Below are 12490 nucleotides of genomic sequence, written 5' to 3'. Positions count from 1 at the left end.
AAATGTTTAGATGATCTGTATATAAATATACATGTTTTCTTTCATTAAAATATATCAATATTAGTGTTTCTTTGAGATATTTAATATAGAGTTAATAGAAAAAACAAACTATTAAAAAAGAATATAAAATATAGCTATTTGTGTTTCATAGAATGTTCGTAATATTATTTAATGGTATTAATACATAAACTGTATGTCGTTAAAATATTGTTTAAACTTTTAGTCTTTAAATTAATTGTTTTTCTTCTTATTTTTATTTTTATTTTAAACAATGTATGATTCTAGGACAAGAAGTTTTTTAAAGAATTTTTTATATATAATTCTATTTTTGTTAAGTATAAAAAATTTTATAAAATTCTTATCGGACTTATCGAAGTTTTAAATGACACAACAAATTATATGCATTAGTATTTGAAATATTTATATTGAGAAAGTCTTTTTAAATGAGTTAAGGAGTTTTTTGCGCTTTAGAGAAATATTTTTCGCAGTATTGTTTTTTTGTGTTTTTTAAGGAAATAATTTAGCAGGATTATCTCTTTTTTTGAATTTTGGTTTATTAAATTTAAAAAATAGTTTATACTGAAAGAAAAGAATCAATGAAATGTTTCCTGAAGAGTTTTCCGAGATCTGTTGCTTTAAAAGTTGGTCCAGATGTATTGATTTTTGAAAGTTGTGGAAAATCAATAGAGTCACTGACGTGTATTGTAAAATTTTGTAAATGGGATGATGTAGACTGTTCTGAATATTCTTTGGTCGCATTTAGGGCTGTTTATGGATGCATGGGATTGATAAATATAGAGAATAGTAGGATATCTTAGTATATTGGATTTTAAAATCTATAACTAATATACATAAAAGATATTTTTATATGTCTTATTACTGGTTATTCTCAGGTTGCTGCTGTTCGTTCAATGGAAACTGTTAATAGGATTCATGATGTTGAGTTTTTGTGTTTAAATTCTTCTTTATATGATAACTTTTCTCGTAATTTTGATGAAAATAGCATTGAATTTAATATTAGTGAATTGTTTGATAGTTTTTCTAAACAAAATGATTTTGAGCATCCTTGTGATAGTATTCGTAAACTTTTATTAAATGGCTCATTTTATTTTTCATCAAATTTTGATCTTACAAGGAGAATTCAAGACAGGTATATATTTTTTTATTGTTTATATTTTTGACTTTTTAAGAGCTGAATCCGATTTTAATATCGATAAATTTGATGATCAGTTTTTATGGAATAGCTATATGATTTCAGAGTTACTTATTTTTAGGTCTCGTTTAGTAGAATCTGAAAAATTTACTCTTGATAAAGGAGGATTTTTAGTATGTTTAGTTTATTTAGAGTTATTTGATTATTAAAAAGAAATAGGTTTCTGTTATACGAGGGTTTGTAGGCACTGTTTTATGCAAAATTGGGTCTGTATCATCTACTTTGATCTTAATATCTAGATTAAGTTGTAAAAAAGCAGGTGATATTTATATGCGTATTATGAGAAAATGTTTATATTGGCTAGGGACTCGTTTTAACTCTAGAGGGGTTGATGATAATGGCAACGTTGCTAATTTTGTTGAAACAGAAACATTATTAATACTAAATGATCTTTGTTTTAGTTTTTGTCAAATACGTGGAAGTGTTCCAGGTATTTTTAGTTTTAATAATATTGTTTTTGTTAATTATTTCTACAGTTTTTTGGGAACAAGAAGTTTAATAGAAATATTTTTTATATTTTCATTAATATATTTAGGGTATTCAAGTTTTTGGACAGAAAGTTGAAATAACTAGATCATTTGAAGCAACTCATTCTTCTTTTGAAAAGCATTTTGAGTCTCTTATTAATAAGTATGGTTATGTTCATATAGTTAATCTATTATGTCAAAATGGAGGGGAAAAACTTTTACTTAATTCTTATCGACAACATATTGATTCTCTCAAAGGGAATTTGTTTCATTCAATATGTTCTAGTGAGTTTGATTTTCATGCTGAAGTAAAGTGCGGAGGATATGATCAAGCTTCTAAGATTTTTTACTATGTAGATGGCAATATTAAAAATTTTTCATATTATCTTGAAGATATGAAAAAAAAAAATGTTATACTGCAGCAGGGAGGAATTTTTAGGACCAATTGTCTTGATTGGTAAAATATTTGAAACTATTTACTTAAAGTAATATTTAATAGTCTCGATCGCACAAATCTGGTTCAAGCACTTTTTTCGAAAGCTTCTATTATGTTATTTTTGAAATATTTGGATGTTCGTCAAGAGATTTTTCCTTGGTCAGAGCATTCAATTGTTTGGGCTGATAATGGGGATGCTCTTTCAAAAATATATACAGGAACCGGTGCATTAAAAAGTGGTTTTACAAGAAGGGGAAAGATGAGTATCGTTGGAGTTTTAGAAGATGCAACAAAGTCTGTTGGTAGAATGGTATATTTAAGAACTTTGTTAATAATTTATTTTCTCAAGAGTAACAGTATATTAATAATTTTCAAGATAAAGGACGTCAATTGAATATAGATTTACTTTTGGTAATAATCTATTTAAATAAACATGTTATTGAAAAGTAATAGGGAAGGTTAGTGAATCAAAAACCTGTCCGGATTTATGATCCGATTAATGAATTTGTGGCGACGGAATTACAAAGAAGGTATATATAGTGATATTCTATTGATATTGTTGATTATTTAGAATTAATGAATTTTCAACTATGAAAAATATATCTATTTTTGTTAGTACATTTAACTTAAATGGAAAAAAGAAAACTGATGACCTTTCTTTATGGCTTTTTCCTAATGGTAATGTTTGTAATATTTATTTGAGGTTATTGAATTTTTAGGAAGAAAATATAAATCAGATTTGGTTGTGATAGGATTCCAGGAAATTATAGAGCTAACTCCGCAACAAATGATTTCTGTAGATTCATATAATAGGTGTGTTTTTTTATGTTTCTACTTATGTTTATTATTTTTAGAAAAGTATGGGAATCTGATTTATATGAAGTCCTTAATAGAGATAAGAATGAATATATTCTTTTACGTTCAGGGCAACTTGTTGGTTCAGTATTGATGATATTTGTAAAAGAGGCTTCTGTACCTTTTATTAAAAATGTTGAGGGTGCAGTTAAAAAGGTTACTTTTTTGTATTATTATTAGAAAAAAATTAATTATGTTCATATAGACTGGTTTAAAGGGCATTTCAGGTAATAAAGGAGCTGTTGCAATTCGTATGGATTATGGGAGTACTCAAATCTGCTTTGTAACTGCGCATTTTGCTGCTGGTCGATTTAATTGTGATGAAAGAAACCGTGACTATTTTACTATTGCAAATGGATTAACTTTTCAGCGTGGTCGAGTGATTATGGATCATGAGTAAGTTTATTTTTTTGTCTTTTTTTATAATTTAATATTATTTTCAGTATCATTATTTGGCTTGGTGATTTTAATTATAGAATTAATATGAATGCTGAAGAAGTAAGTGTATTTTTATGTTTTGTTTTAATTTAAAATTTCGGTCAAAGGTTAAAGAGCATATAAAAGTTAATGATTTTGAAAAGCTTTATAAAAACGATCAGGTATGTTATTTTATAATAATAAAAATATTTTTTTATATAGAATAGCTTAATTTGCAAATGATTTCTGGATCAGTTTTTCCGTATTATTCTGAATCACAAATAATTTTTCCTCCGACTTATAAATTTGATAATGGGACAAATAATTATAATACTTCGTAAGATATTTTTATAGTTTTATAATATTGTTTATAAAATTAGAGAAAAACAAAGAACACCTTCATGGACTGACCGTATACTTTATAAAGGTTCTAATGTAAAAAAATATGTATGTTTTATTCGTTGATAACTTTATTAAGCTACGTCAATTGTCTTATAATTCTTCTCCATTAACTTTTTCTGATCATAAACCTGTATATGCTCATTTTGAAGCTTCTATTACGATTATAGATGAAGAATTTAAAGAAAAACTTAGAAAAGAAATATATAATTTTAGGAAATTAAGGATTGAACAATCTAATAATAATGATATTGTACGTGATATGATTGATTCAGAAGATACGTATCATTTGAAAAGTGATAAAAAGAAATGTATGTTTTTCTTCTTTTTTATTGAAATTAATATTATAAGTCATGTTTTTAAGTACAGATAAAAAAAAGAAATGTTTGGAAAATATGTTTTTAAAAGCTGCTATTAAAAGTCCATCGACTGAATCCGTTTCTAGTGTTAAGAGCTCTTTAGGTTTTTTTCATAATATTGCGAAATCAGACAAAGATAAAAGGTTTTTATCTATGGAATCAAATTTAGGATCACATGTTATTGAAAAGCCTCGGCTTCCTCCAAGACCTAGAGTTTCACCTATGTTATTAATGTATCGTTCTTTTTATTGTTTTTTATGTTTAATAATGATAGGGATAAATCATCATCATTAGGTCAGGCTTTTGATGTTGAACTTTCGGAGAAACTATCAAAAATGTTTGTTCATTCAGATGAAAATTTGTCTGAAATTTCTTCTAAATCTTCAGATATATATTTTAAAAAAAAAAAGATTAAATGAAATTATTATTATTACGACGTATACACAATGAGCTTGAAACTTTTAAATAAAGAATCTCTTTTTGTTAATCTTAAGATAGCAATTCCCTCTTAACATCAAATAAATATATTCCTTTTAACTGGAAGTGTTAATATCTTATGACAAATATATAATTTTTATCAGTTTTTTTAAAAATTTGTATATTTGATTTATATTATTTTTTATAGATTTTATAACCATGCTTCCTGTTTTTTTTAGATTTATAGATTTATACAATATAAAAGTTTGATCTAAATTTTTGGTTTTTTAATAAAATATTTATATTTTTTAATTGATACGTTAATTTTTAATTTACGGTAAATTACGTATGTTTTATTTAAAAATTTAAGTATTAGTATAAATTGATAAAGTATTGGGTAATACTATTAATTGATAAAGTATTGGGTAATACTATTTTGTGAAAAATAGTATTTTTTGTTTTTTAGAAAAAAAAATTAAATCTGAACTAATAATAATTTTATAATTGTCAAAATGTGGTAAATAATAAATTGTTATATTTATTAAAATTTTTAAGAGCATATTTTAGTGGAATTTTTGGATATGTAAATCATGGTGTGAAGCGCGAACGATCATATATTCTTAATGTTTTATTAGAGGGTAATGGTTTTAAAATTGTTTTAGGTTATGTAAAATTGATAAACTGTTATCTATAGGCCTTTTAAAGTTGGAATATCGCGGTTATGATTCTGCAGGTCTTGTTGTTGATGGTGACAATAAGAATGAGGTTCTTATTTTTAAAGAAGTTGGTAAAGTTTCTGAACTTCGTAAACTTGTTCAAGAAGGAGTATATGATATTTCTAAAGTATTTTCGTCTCATTGTGGTATATCTCATACTCGATGGGCAACTCATGGGCAGCCTTCTCGTTTAAACTGTCACCCTCATAGGTTATTTATCTCTGCTCTAGAATTATAATACTAATTTTATATAGATCAGATGAAAAATATGAGTTTATGGCTGTTCATAATGGAATTATAACAAATTTTAGAGAACTTAGACTGGTTTTGGAGAAGAAAGGATATGTTTTTGAGACGGATACTGATACTGAATGTGCAGTTAAATTGGCTAAATATGTTTATGATACAAATAAGAATATAGATTTCGTTACTTTGGCAAAAATGGTGGTTAGTGAGCTTGAGGGTGCGTTTGCATTTCTTATCAAGAGTATTCATTTTCCGAATGAAATTATTGCTACACGAAAAGGGTCTTCTCTTTTAATTGGTGTTAAAATGGAAAAAAATATTAATACAGAATATGTAGACGTTGAGTTTTCAGAGATTCAAGAAAGTTCATTTGATGTTATAAATGAAGAGTTAATGAATATTCTTTAATTTTTCTATCTACTGATATTTTTAGTATTGATTTTAAATATAATCAAATTAAACGGTATATAAATGATGCAGAGTTTTTCCCTTCTGCTGAATTTTTTATTTCATCTGATCCATCATCGCTTGTTGAGCATACTAATCGTGTCCTTTATTTAAAAGATGATGATATTGCTCACATTAGTAATGGAAAACTTCGCATACATCGTCTTCGCCGAGAAGATGGCGAGCCCTTTGTTAGGTCTATTCAGACTTTAGAAATGGAACTAGCAAATGTTATGAAGGGGAATTTCGATCATTATATGCAGAAAGAAATATTTGAGCAGCCTGAATCGATTGTAAATACTATGCGTGGTCGTATAGATTTTAAGAAAAAAACGGTTACTCTTGGAGGATTGAAGGAGTATTTATCAATATTAAAAAAATGTAGACGAATGATTTTTATTGCCTGCGGTACATCATATCATTCTTGTATAGCTGTATTATTTTTTGTTATAAAAAAATGCTTCTAAAATTTATAGACCCGTGCTTTAATGGAAGAGTTAACAGAAATTCCTGTAACTGTAGAAATAGCTTCAGATTTTCTTGATCGACAGTGCTCTGTATTCCGTGATGATATTTGTGTTTTTGTTTCTCAATCTGGTGAAACTGTAGATTCTCTTTTAGCCCTTCGATATTGTTTAGAACATGGAGCTTTAACTCTTGGTATTGTTAATGTTGTTGGTTCATCTATTTCAAGAGAAACACATTGTGGTGTTCATATTAATTGCGGTGCTGAAATTGGTGTTGGTTCTACAAAGGCATATACTTCTCAAATTGTTGTTATGGTTTGATTGTATTCTTGTATTAACATGTCTAAACGGTTTAAGGTTTTAATTGCTTTATATTTTTCCCAAGATTCCCTTTCAAAAAGAATGCGTCGTTTTGAAATTATAGATGCTTTATCTCATCTTAGCGATCAGATTCGAGAAGTACTTTCAATGGATCTTCAGATAAAGAAATTAAGCCAAGAAACTCTTCTTGCACATTCTTCTTTATTGTTAGTTGGTCGAGGTTATCAGCATGCAACGGCTTTAGAAGGCGCATTGAAAATAAAAGAGATATCTTATATACATTCAGAAGGTGTTCAATCCGCTGAATTAAAACATGGTATCTATAAGATAATACTTTTTTTAATTTTTTATAGCTGTTAGGTGTATTAGCTTTAGTTGATGAAAATTTTCCAATTATTATGCTTATGACTAAAGATAAGTTTTATTCCAAAGTTCAAAGTGCTTTATATCAAGGTAAAAATTATTAGTTATTATTGTTTTAATGTTTTAGTGTTATCTCGTAAAGGAAAACCTATTGTTATTCTTAATAAGTCAGATACATCACTTATAGATATGGATAATCGAATTATTCGTGTTCCAGAAACTGTTGACTGTTTGCAGGTATAATAATATATTATGTTAATTATAAATATATTTGTAATTTTTGTAGGGTATATTAAATATCATTCCACTTCAATTAATGTCTTATTGGCTTGCTATATTTCGGGGGTATGATGTTGATCATCCTAGAAATCTTGCAAAATCAATTACTGTATGTTCTTTATTATTATTATTATTATTATTTATTTTAGGTTGAATGAATTCCTATTTTTATGAATAAATTTTGAGTTTTTTCTTTATTTTGTCTATTTGTGGATTTATTTTTTATTAGTTGTATATAAATATTTATTTTTTTTCTTTTTTATTTTTTATATTTTAAGATTTTTTTATATTTTAAGATTTTATTAAATTTTAAAATGATTTTAATAAAAAGATTAATTGTAGGTTGTATATAGTAATGGCGATTGCTTAAGAATATGGTATTTGAGAAAAGTCTCAAGGATTTTATTCGAGGCCTTAGAGCAAATAAGAATCAAGAAAAAAAATATATTCAAAAAGCTATTCTCGAATGTAAATATGAAGTAAAATCTCTGGATCTTAATATAAAAACAATGGCAATTTTGAAGTTGGCATATGTAATTAAATATTTTTTTTTTATACGTTTAATTGATCTTTTTAGTTGACTATGTTTGGTTATGATATGTCATGGACATCGTTTAATATTATAGAAGTTATGTCTTCTAGTATTTTTTTTCAAAAAAGAATTGGTTATATGGCGTCATGTCTTTCATTTCGGAAAGATACTGATGTTTTGATGCTATGTACTAATCTTATTAAAAAAGTGGTATAATAATATATATTTAATTTTATTTAAGTATTTAGGATCTTATGTCTTCTAATTATATTGATATTGGGGTTGCTATTAATGCTTTGTCAGAAATTACTACTCCAGAGCTTTCCCGTGATTTATTGTATGATTTATGTTCTATGATGAATCATTCAAATCCATATATTAGAAAGAGGGTTGTTTTAGTGATGTACAGGATATTTTTACAGTATCCAGATGCACTAAGGAGTACATTTCCAAAAATTTGTGAAAAATTAGAGGACACAGATGAATGTAGGCTTCTTTTAGTTTTTGGAAACTTTAATATTTGAAATAGCGGTTGTGTCTGCTACTGTTAATGTTATATGCGAGCTTTCTATGAAGAATCCTAAAAATTATTTACAGTTGGCTCCTATTCTTTATAAATTGTTAAAAACAACTTCTAATAATTGGATACTTATGAAATTAATTAAAATAGTATATGATTAATATATTAACATTTTCTAACTAATTTTAGTTTTCATCTATGATACCTTTAGAACCAAGACTAATTAAGAAACTTCTTCCTTTTTTGACGACTCTTATCCAAAATACGTCAGCAGTGTCTCTTAGGTATGAATGTATGAATATTATAATATTTGGAAATTTTTTAAAAAATGATTCCGATTCTGACATGTTGACTAATTCATTTGTTTCTAAGTTAAGAACATTTTTTCAAAATACTGATTATAATTGTAATTTTTATTATTATTATTTTATTTTACTAAAATATAAAGTGAAATATATCGGTTTATCAATTTTATCTAAAGTTATGGTTAATTATCCTACATTAGTACTAGAGTTTGAGGATATTATTTTGGAACATCTTGATGATGATGATATAGATATACGATTACAGTCCCTGAACTTAATAGAGTGTTTAGTTAATAAGGAGAACCTTTCGGAAATTGTAAAATATTTAATGACTCAATTATTATTACCACTTGATTCATTGCCTAAATATTACCGTAGTTGTGTAGTAGAGAAGATTTTGTTAGTTTCATCGAAAGACTCTTATGTTAATATTTCAGATTTTGAGTGGTATATATCAGTATTAGCTAAATTGGTGAAGATTTCAAAAGTAAATGTGTATGAAATATTGGGTGTCGAAATGCGAAATGTAAGTGTAAGGGTTGTGTCGTCAAGGCCATATGCTGTAAGCCTTTTTTCTAGGCTTCTTTGTGATGTGGATTTAATTGATAGCATTTATGATCCAGAGAGTAATATTGGTGTTTTGTCTTTTGTTGCTTGGATAGTAGGTGAATATTCAAGGTAATTGCAGTTTAGATTATTTTTTGTATTTAAAGTATTCTTAGTCTTTTGGATTCTTATTATGAAGTTCTTGAAAATATGCTTCAGCCTAAAGTTTTGAATTTTCCTTCAAATATTAAAAAATTTTACATTCAGGCCATACCGAAAGTCTTTATAAATTGGATGCTTAAGCAGATTACATATTGGGATATGGAAAAAAAGATTGAGTCTTTGGTGTGGATTCAAAAAATTTTTTTTTTTTTAGATAAATTTTGTACATCTAATGATTTAGATGTTTCACAGCGTGCAATAGAGTTTAGAGAAGTTTTTAGGATTACACAGTCTGTTGTTGAATTTTCTAATTTTGATTCAAGTTTCGATGATACTAATGGGTCTCTAAATAATTTTTCTAATGCTTCTTATTTAATGTCTTTTTTTACTGAAGTTTTATTTCGAATGTTTTCTGATAATCTTAATCCAGTTGCATTGAAAGTACAAAAAAAGATTCCATTATTAGAAGATATAAATTTAGATGATTGGATATATTCGCCACCAAGTTTACGTTTTGATTATGATTCTATATTTGTTGATGATGAGTCATTAGTTCAAAAAAATATAGAGAGTTTTTCAAATAATTTTTCTTCTAGTGAATATTTGCTACAAGTTAAAAAAAGTGAGAAATTTCGTGACGATCCATTTTATATATCTGGAGATATATCATCTTGTCCATCTATTTCCCTAGAAGACAAAAGTGAAATTAATATTCCTATTGTTAGATTAGAAATACCTAATATTCTTCAAACGAGTAGTATTCTTTGTTAGTAAATTATTATTGATTAATAAAATTTAGGAAGAAAAGTTAAACAGAAAAATATTCATGAAGATATTGTTTTTAAGTCCGTGGATATTATTTCTGATGAGGTGCCTGAGAATATGATAATATCAGATAGCGAAAACGATAACCCTGGTTATTTGTTATCTAATAAATTTTCAAAAAGCATTCTCCAAGTAGACAGTACTGCTTTGCAAAAATTTAGTATGAATGAAGAGGAAAGGAGTATAGAGCTTTTAAATAAGATAGAAAAGACTAAAAAAAGTTTAAATAATTCAAGAATTTGCGAAAATAGGAAAAAATACAATAAAAGAAAAGATAAAGAAAAAAATGGTAAATTAAAAAAATGATTTTTTAATTGTATTTAGGATATGAGAGTATCAAATGGGTTGTTAAAGGAGTTAAAAGGATATTTGTATGCTGATTCTGAATAATGTATTTAATATCTATCTAGATAATTATAAGCAATTTTGGATATATTATTTATATTATAGTTGTATTTTGTTTATATATAGAAATTAATTATACGGGAATGCAGGCTTTTTAAAGTTCGTTAATAGATTTGTTTTTATATTATTGAAAATTATCTAATATTATTAGTTTTCTAAAATAACATGTTATCAATACTTCTATTGCTTCTACTTCTTTTATAAGCATTTGTTCGTTTTCTTTTTTGCGTTTAAGGAGGTGTTTTAGCTGGTCTATTTTTTGAGAATTTTGTTTAGCTCTGTTTTTTTTAGTTTTATAATTGTTTAAATGTTAAAGTCTATTTTACATTTTGGCTTTATTTTTTTCTATAATTGATTTTAATTGTTTTTCGATCGAATTTATATTCTTTAGATACAATGATTGAATTTCATTATGTTTTTTTTTTCTTCTTTCATGAGATTTATCTGAAAATGTTAGTTTGAAATGTTATGAAATGTCTTATTACTTTTAAATTTTGTAATTATTGCTTCAAAGGAAAAAAAACTATAAATGAATCAGTATCCTGTAATTTATTTTTTTTTTGCAATTACTCATCATTATTGGAATTTTTAGAAGAGGGTGAAGATAGTATTTCTTCTTTCTGAAAGCTGTTTTTTGTACTCATTTAAAGCTAAAATGCAAACTAAAAGTATTTTACTAAAATATAAATTCTTAGCAAATTAAAAATCTTTCTTTTGGTTTGATAAATAAAAGAGCTTTACGTTATTAAATATATCTAAATTTGTGCTACAAAACAAATAGATTTTGTAAGAGTTATAAAAGAAATAGATATATAAAATTGATATTTCTAGATTTGAATAAATGCTTTATAAGACATATGATTTAGTCAAAAGATTTGAGTGTAGATAAATAAGGTTTGATTTTTGTTAGCACGATCGACGTTGTTAAAATTCAAAATGGGTTTAGCTACTGTAAAAAATAAGCAAAGAATAGGAAAAGATCCTAGAAATATTAACTGGGTGAAAGGTTAATATTTGATTTTTTAAATTTCTATTTTTTTAAGTTTTTTTTAGATACAAATAGATTTGGATTTAAGTTTCTTTCATCTTATGGATGGGCACCTGGATTAGGTCTCGGAAAGAATAATCATGGAAAAACTGAAAATGTTTCTGCTTTTTGTGGAGGAAAACGATTTATTCCAGATGTTTCTTTGTCCTTAACTCACTTGAATGATTTAAATGATATATTTGCGCGTTTAAATAACTTAAATTCTCAGTACGAGAACTCTAAATACAACTCTATTTTCAAAAAATCTTATGTAGATTCCCTTAGTGGTAGTCTTTCAAAAAAATTTGTTCGAGGTGAATTTTACAAAACAGATTTCAATAAACATTTAAAAAAGAATGACTAAAAGAAAGATTGAAAAAATTATTTTATTTTTTGCAAATATATCTAAAACAAATTACGAATTAGAAAATATGAAAAAAGTTTATAAAGAAAAATAAGAGATAGGTAATTTAGTATTAAGGATATTTAATAAAAGAAAATAAAAAAAAATTAAAATGCGAAAGAATAATTATATTGTATATAGATTTAATTCGGTTTTATTTGATTTAATTTAAATTTGAGCTTATCCAGTTTTTTATATTTAGTATATTTTTATTTTTAAATGTATTTAAAATAATAGTATGATGCTATTCATGTATTTTTCTAAAATTTTATAAATGGGTTGTTTTTAATGAAATGTATTTTAAAGAGTATTCAGAATAAAAAAAGAAATCCTTTTCAATAGCTTTAAGGAAATTGTTTTTAA

At 25.7% G+C, this 12490-nt stretch overlaps 5 protein-coding genes across 5 annotated transcripts; 4 read left to right on the top strand and 1 right to left on the bottom strand.

Annotated features, from left to right (window-relative positions):
• Nucleotides 1–596: 596 nt before the first annotated feature.
• T551_00818 (uncharacterized protein) lies at nucleotides 597–4565 on the top strand (the record flags this gene model as incomplete). The annotated part of the gene is made up of 20 exons (XM_018373082.1): nucleotides 597–804; nucleotides 859–1167; nucleotides 1193–1326; nucleotides 1373–1472; nucleotides 1518–1666; nucleotides 1749–2137; nucleotides 2180–2426; nucleotides 2474–2527; nucleotides 2570–2646; nucleotides 2688–2794; nucleotides 2836–2929; nucleotides 2971–3127; nucleotides 3177–3367; nucleotides 3415–3469; nucleotides 3517–3570; nucleotides 3616–3725; nucleotides 3769–3823; nucleotides 3867–4098; nucleotides 4139–4379; nucleotides 4421–4565. The coding sequence occupies 20 exons, from the start codon at nucleotides 597–599 to the stop codon at nucleotides 4563–4565; spliced, it is 3108 nt and encodes a 1035-aa protein (XP_018230828.1).
• Nucleotides 4566–5012: 447 nt separating this feature from the next.
• T551_00817 (glutamine-fructose-6-phosphate transaminase (isomerizing)) lies at nucleotides 5013–7560 on the top strand (the record flags this gene model as incomplete). The annotated part of the gene is made up of 11 exons (XM_018373081.1): nucleotides 5013–5080; nucleotides 5131–5201; nucleotides 5258–5489; nucleotides 5534–5889; nucleotides 5916–6406; nucleotides 6449–6754; nucleotides 6797–7076; nucleotides 7121–7213; nucleotides 7251–7360; nucleotides 7410–7511; nucleotides 7552–7560. Exons 1-11 carry the CDS (start codon nucleotides 5076–5078, stop codon nucleotides 7558–7560), a joined length of 2055 nt encoding a protein of 684 aa, XP_018230827.1. The 5' UTR covers nucleotides 5013–5075.
• A 216-nt stretch (nucleotides 7561–7776) lies between these two features.
• T551_00816 (uncharacterized protein) lies at nucleotides 7777–10682 on the top strand (the record flags this gene model as incomplete). Its single annotated transcript, XM_018373080.1, has 9 exons — nucleotides 7777–7935; nucleotides 7980–8144; nucleotides 8183–8420; nucleotides 8464–8603; nucleotides 8644–8860; nucleotides 8903–9437; nucleotides 9482–10221; nucleotides 10267–10581; nucleotides 10627–10682. The coding sequence occupies 9 exons, from the start codon at nucleotides 7777–7779 to the stop codon at nucleotides 10680–10682; spliced, it is 2565 nt and encodes an 854-aa protein (XP_018230826.1).
• Nucleotides 10683–10821: 139 nt separating this feature from the next.
• Nucleotides 10822–11341, bottom strand: T551_00815 (uncharacterized protein; the record flags this gene model as incomplete). Its single annotated transcript, XM_018373079.1, has 4 exons — nucleotides 10822–10975; nucleotides 11024–11141; nucleotides 11183–11220; nucleotides 11268–11341. 4 exons carry the CDS (start codon nucleotides 11339–11341, stop codon nucleotides 10822–10824), a joined length of 384 nt encoding a protein of 127 aa, XP_018230825.1.
• A 292-nt stretch (nucleotides 11342–11633) lies between these two features.
• T551_00814 (telomerase inhibitor) lies at nucleotides 11634–12088 on the top strand (the record flags this gene model as incomplete). Its single annotated transcript, XM_018373078.1, has 2 exons — nucleotides 11634–11703; nucleotides 11751–12088. 2 exons carry the CDS (start codon nucleotides 11634–11636, stop codon nucleotides 12086–12088), a joined length of 408 nt encoding a protein of 135 aa, XP_018230824.1.
• Nucleotides 12089–12490: the final 402 nt, after the last annotated feature.

This window comes from Pneumocystis jirovecii (assembly GCF_001477535.1).
Source record: "Pneumocystis jirovecii RU7 chromosome Unknown supercont1.3, whole genome shotgun sequence".
Taxonomy (NCBI): Eukaryota; Fungi; Ascomycota; class Pneumocystomycetes; order Pneumocystales; family Pneumocystaceae; genus Pneumocystis; species Pneumocystis jirovecii.
Note: the sequence above shows the minus strand (reverse complement) of the source record. Positions and strands in the feature narration are given on the sequence as shown.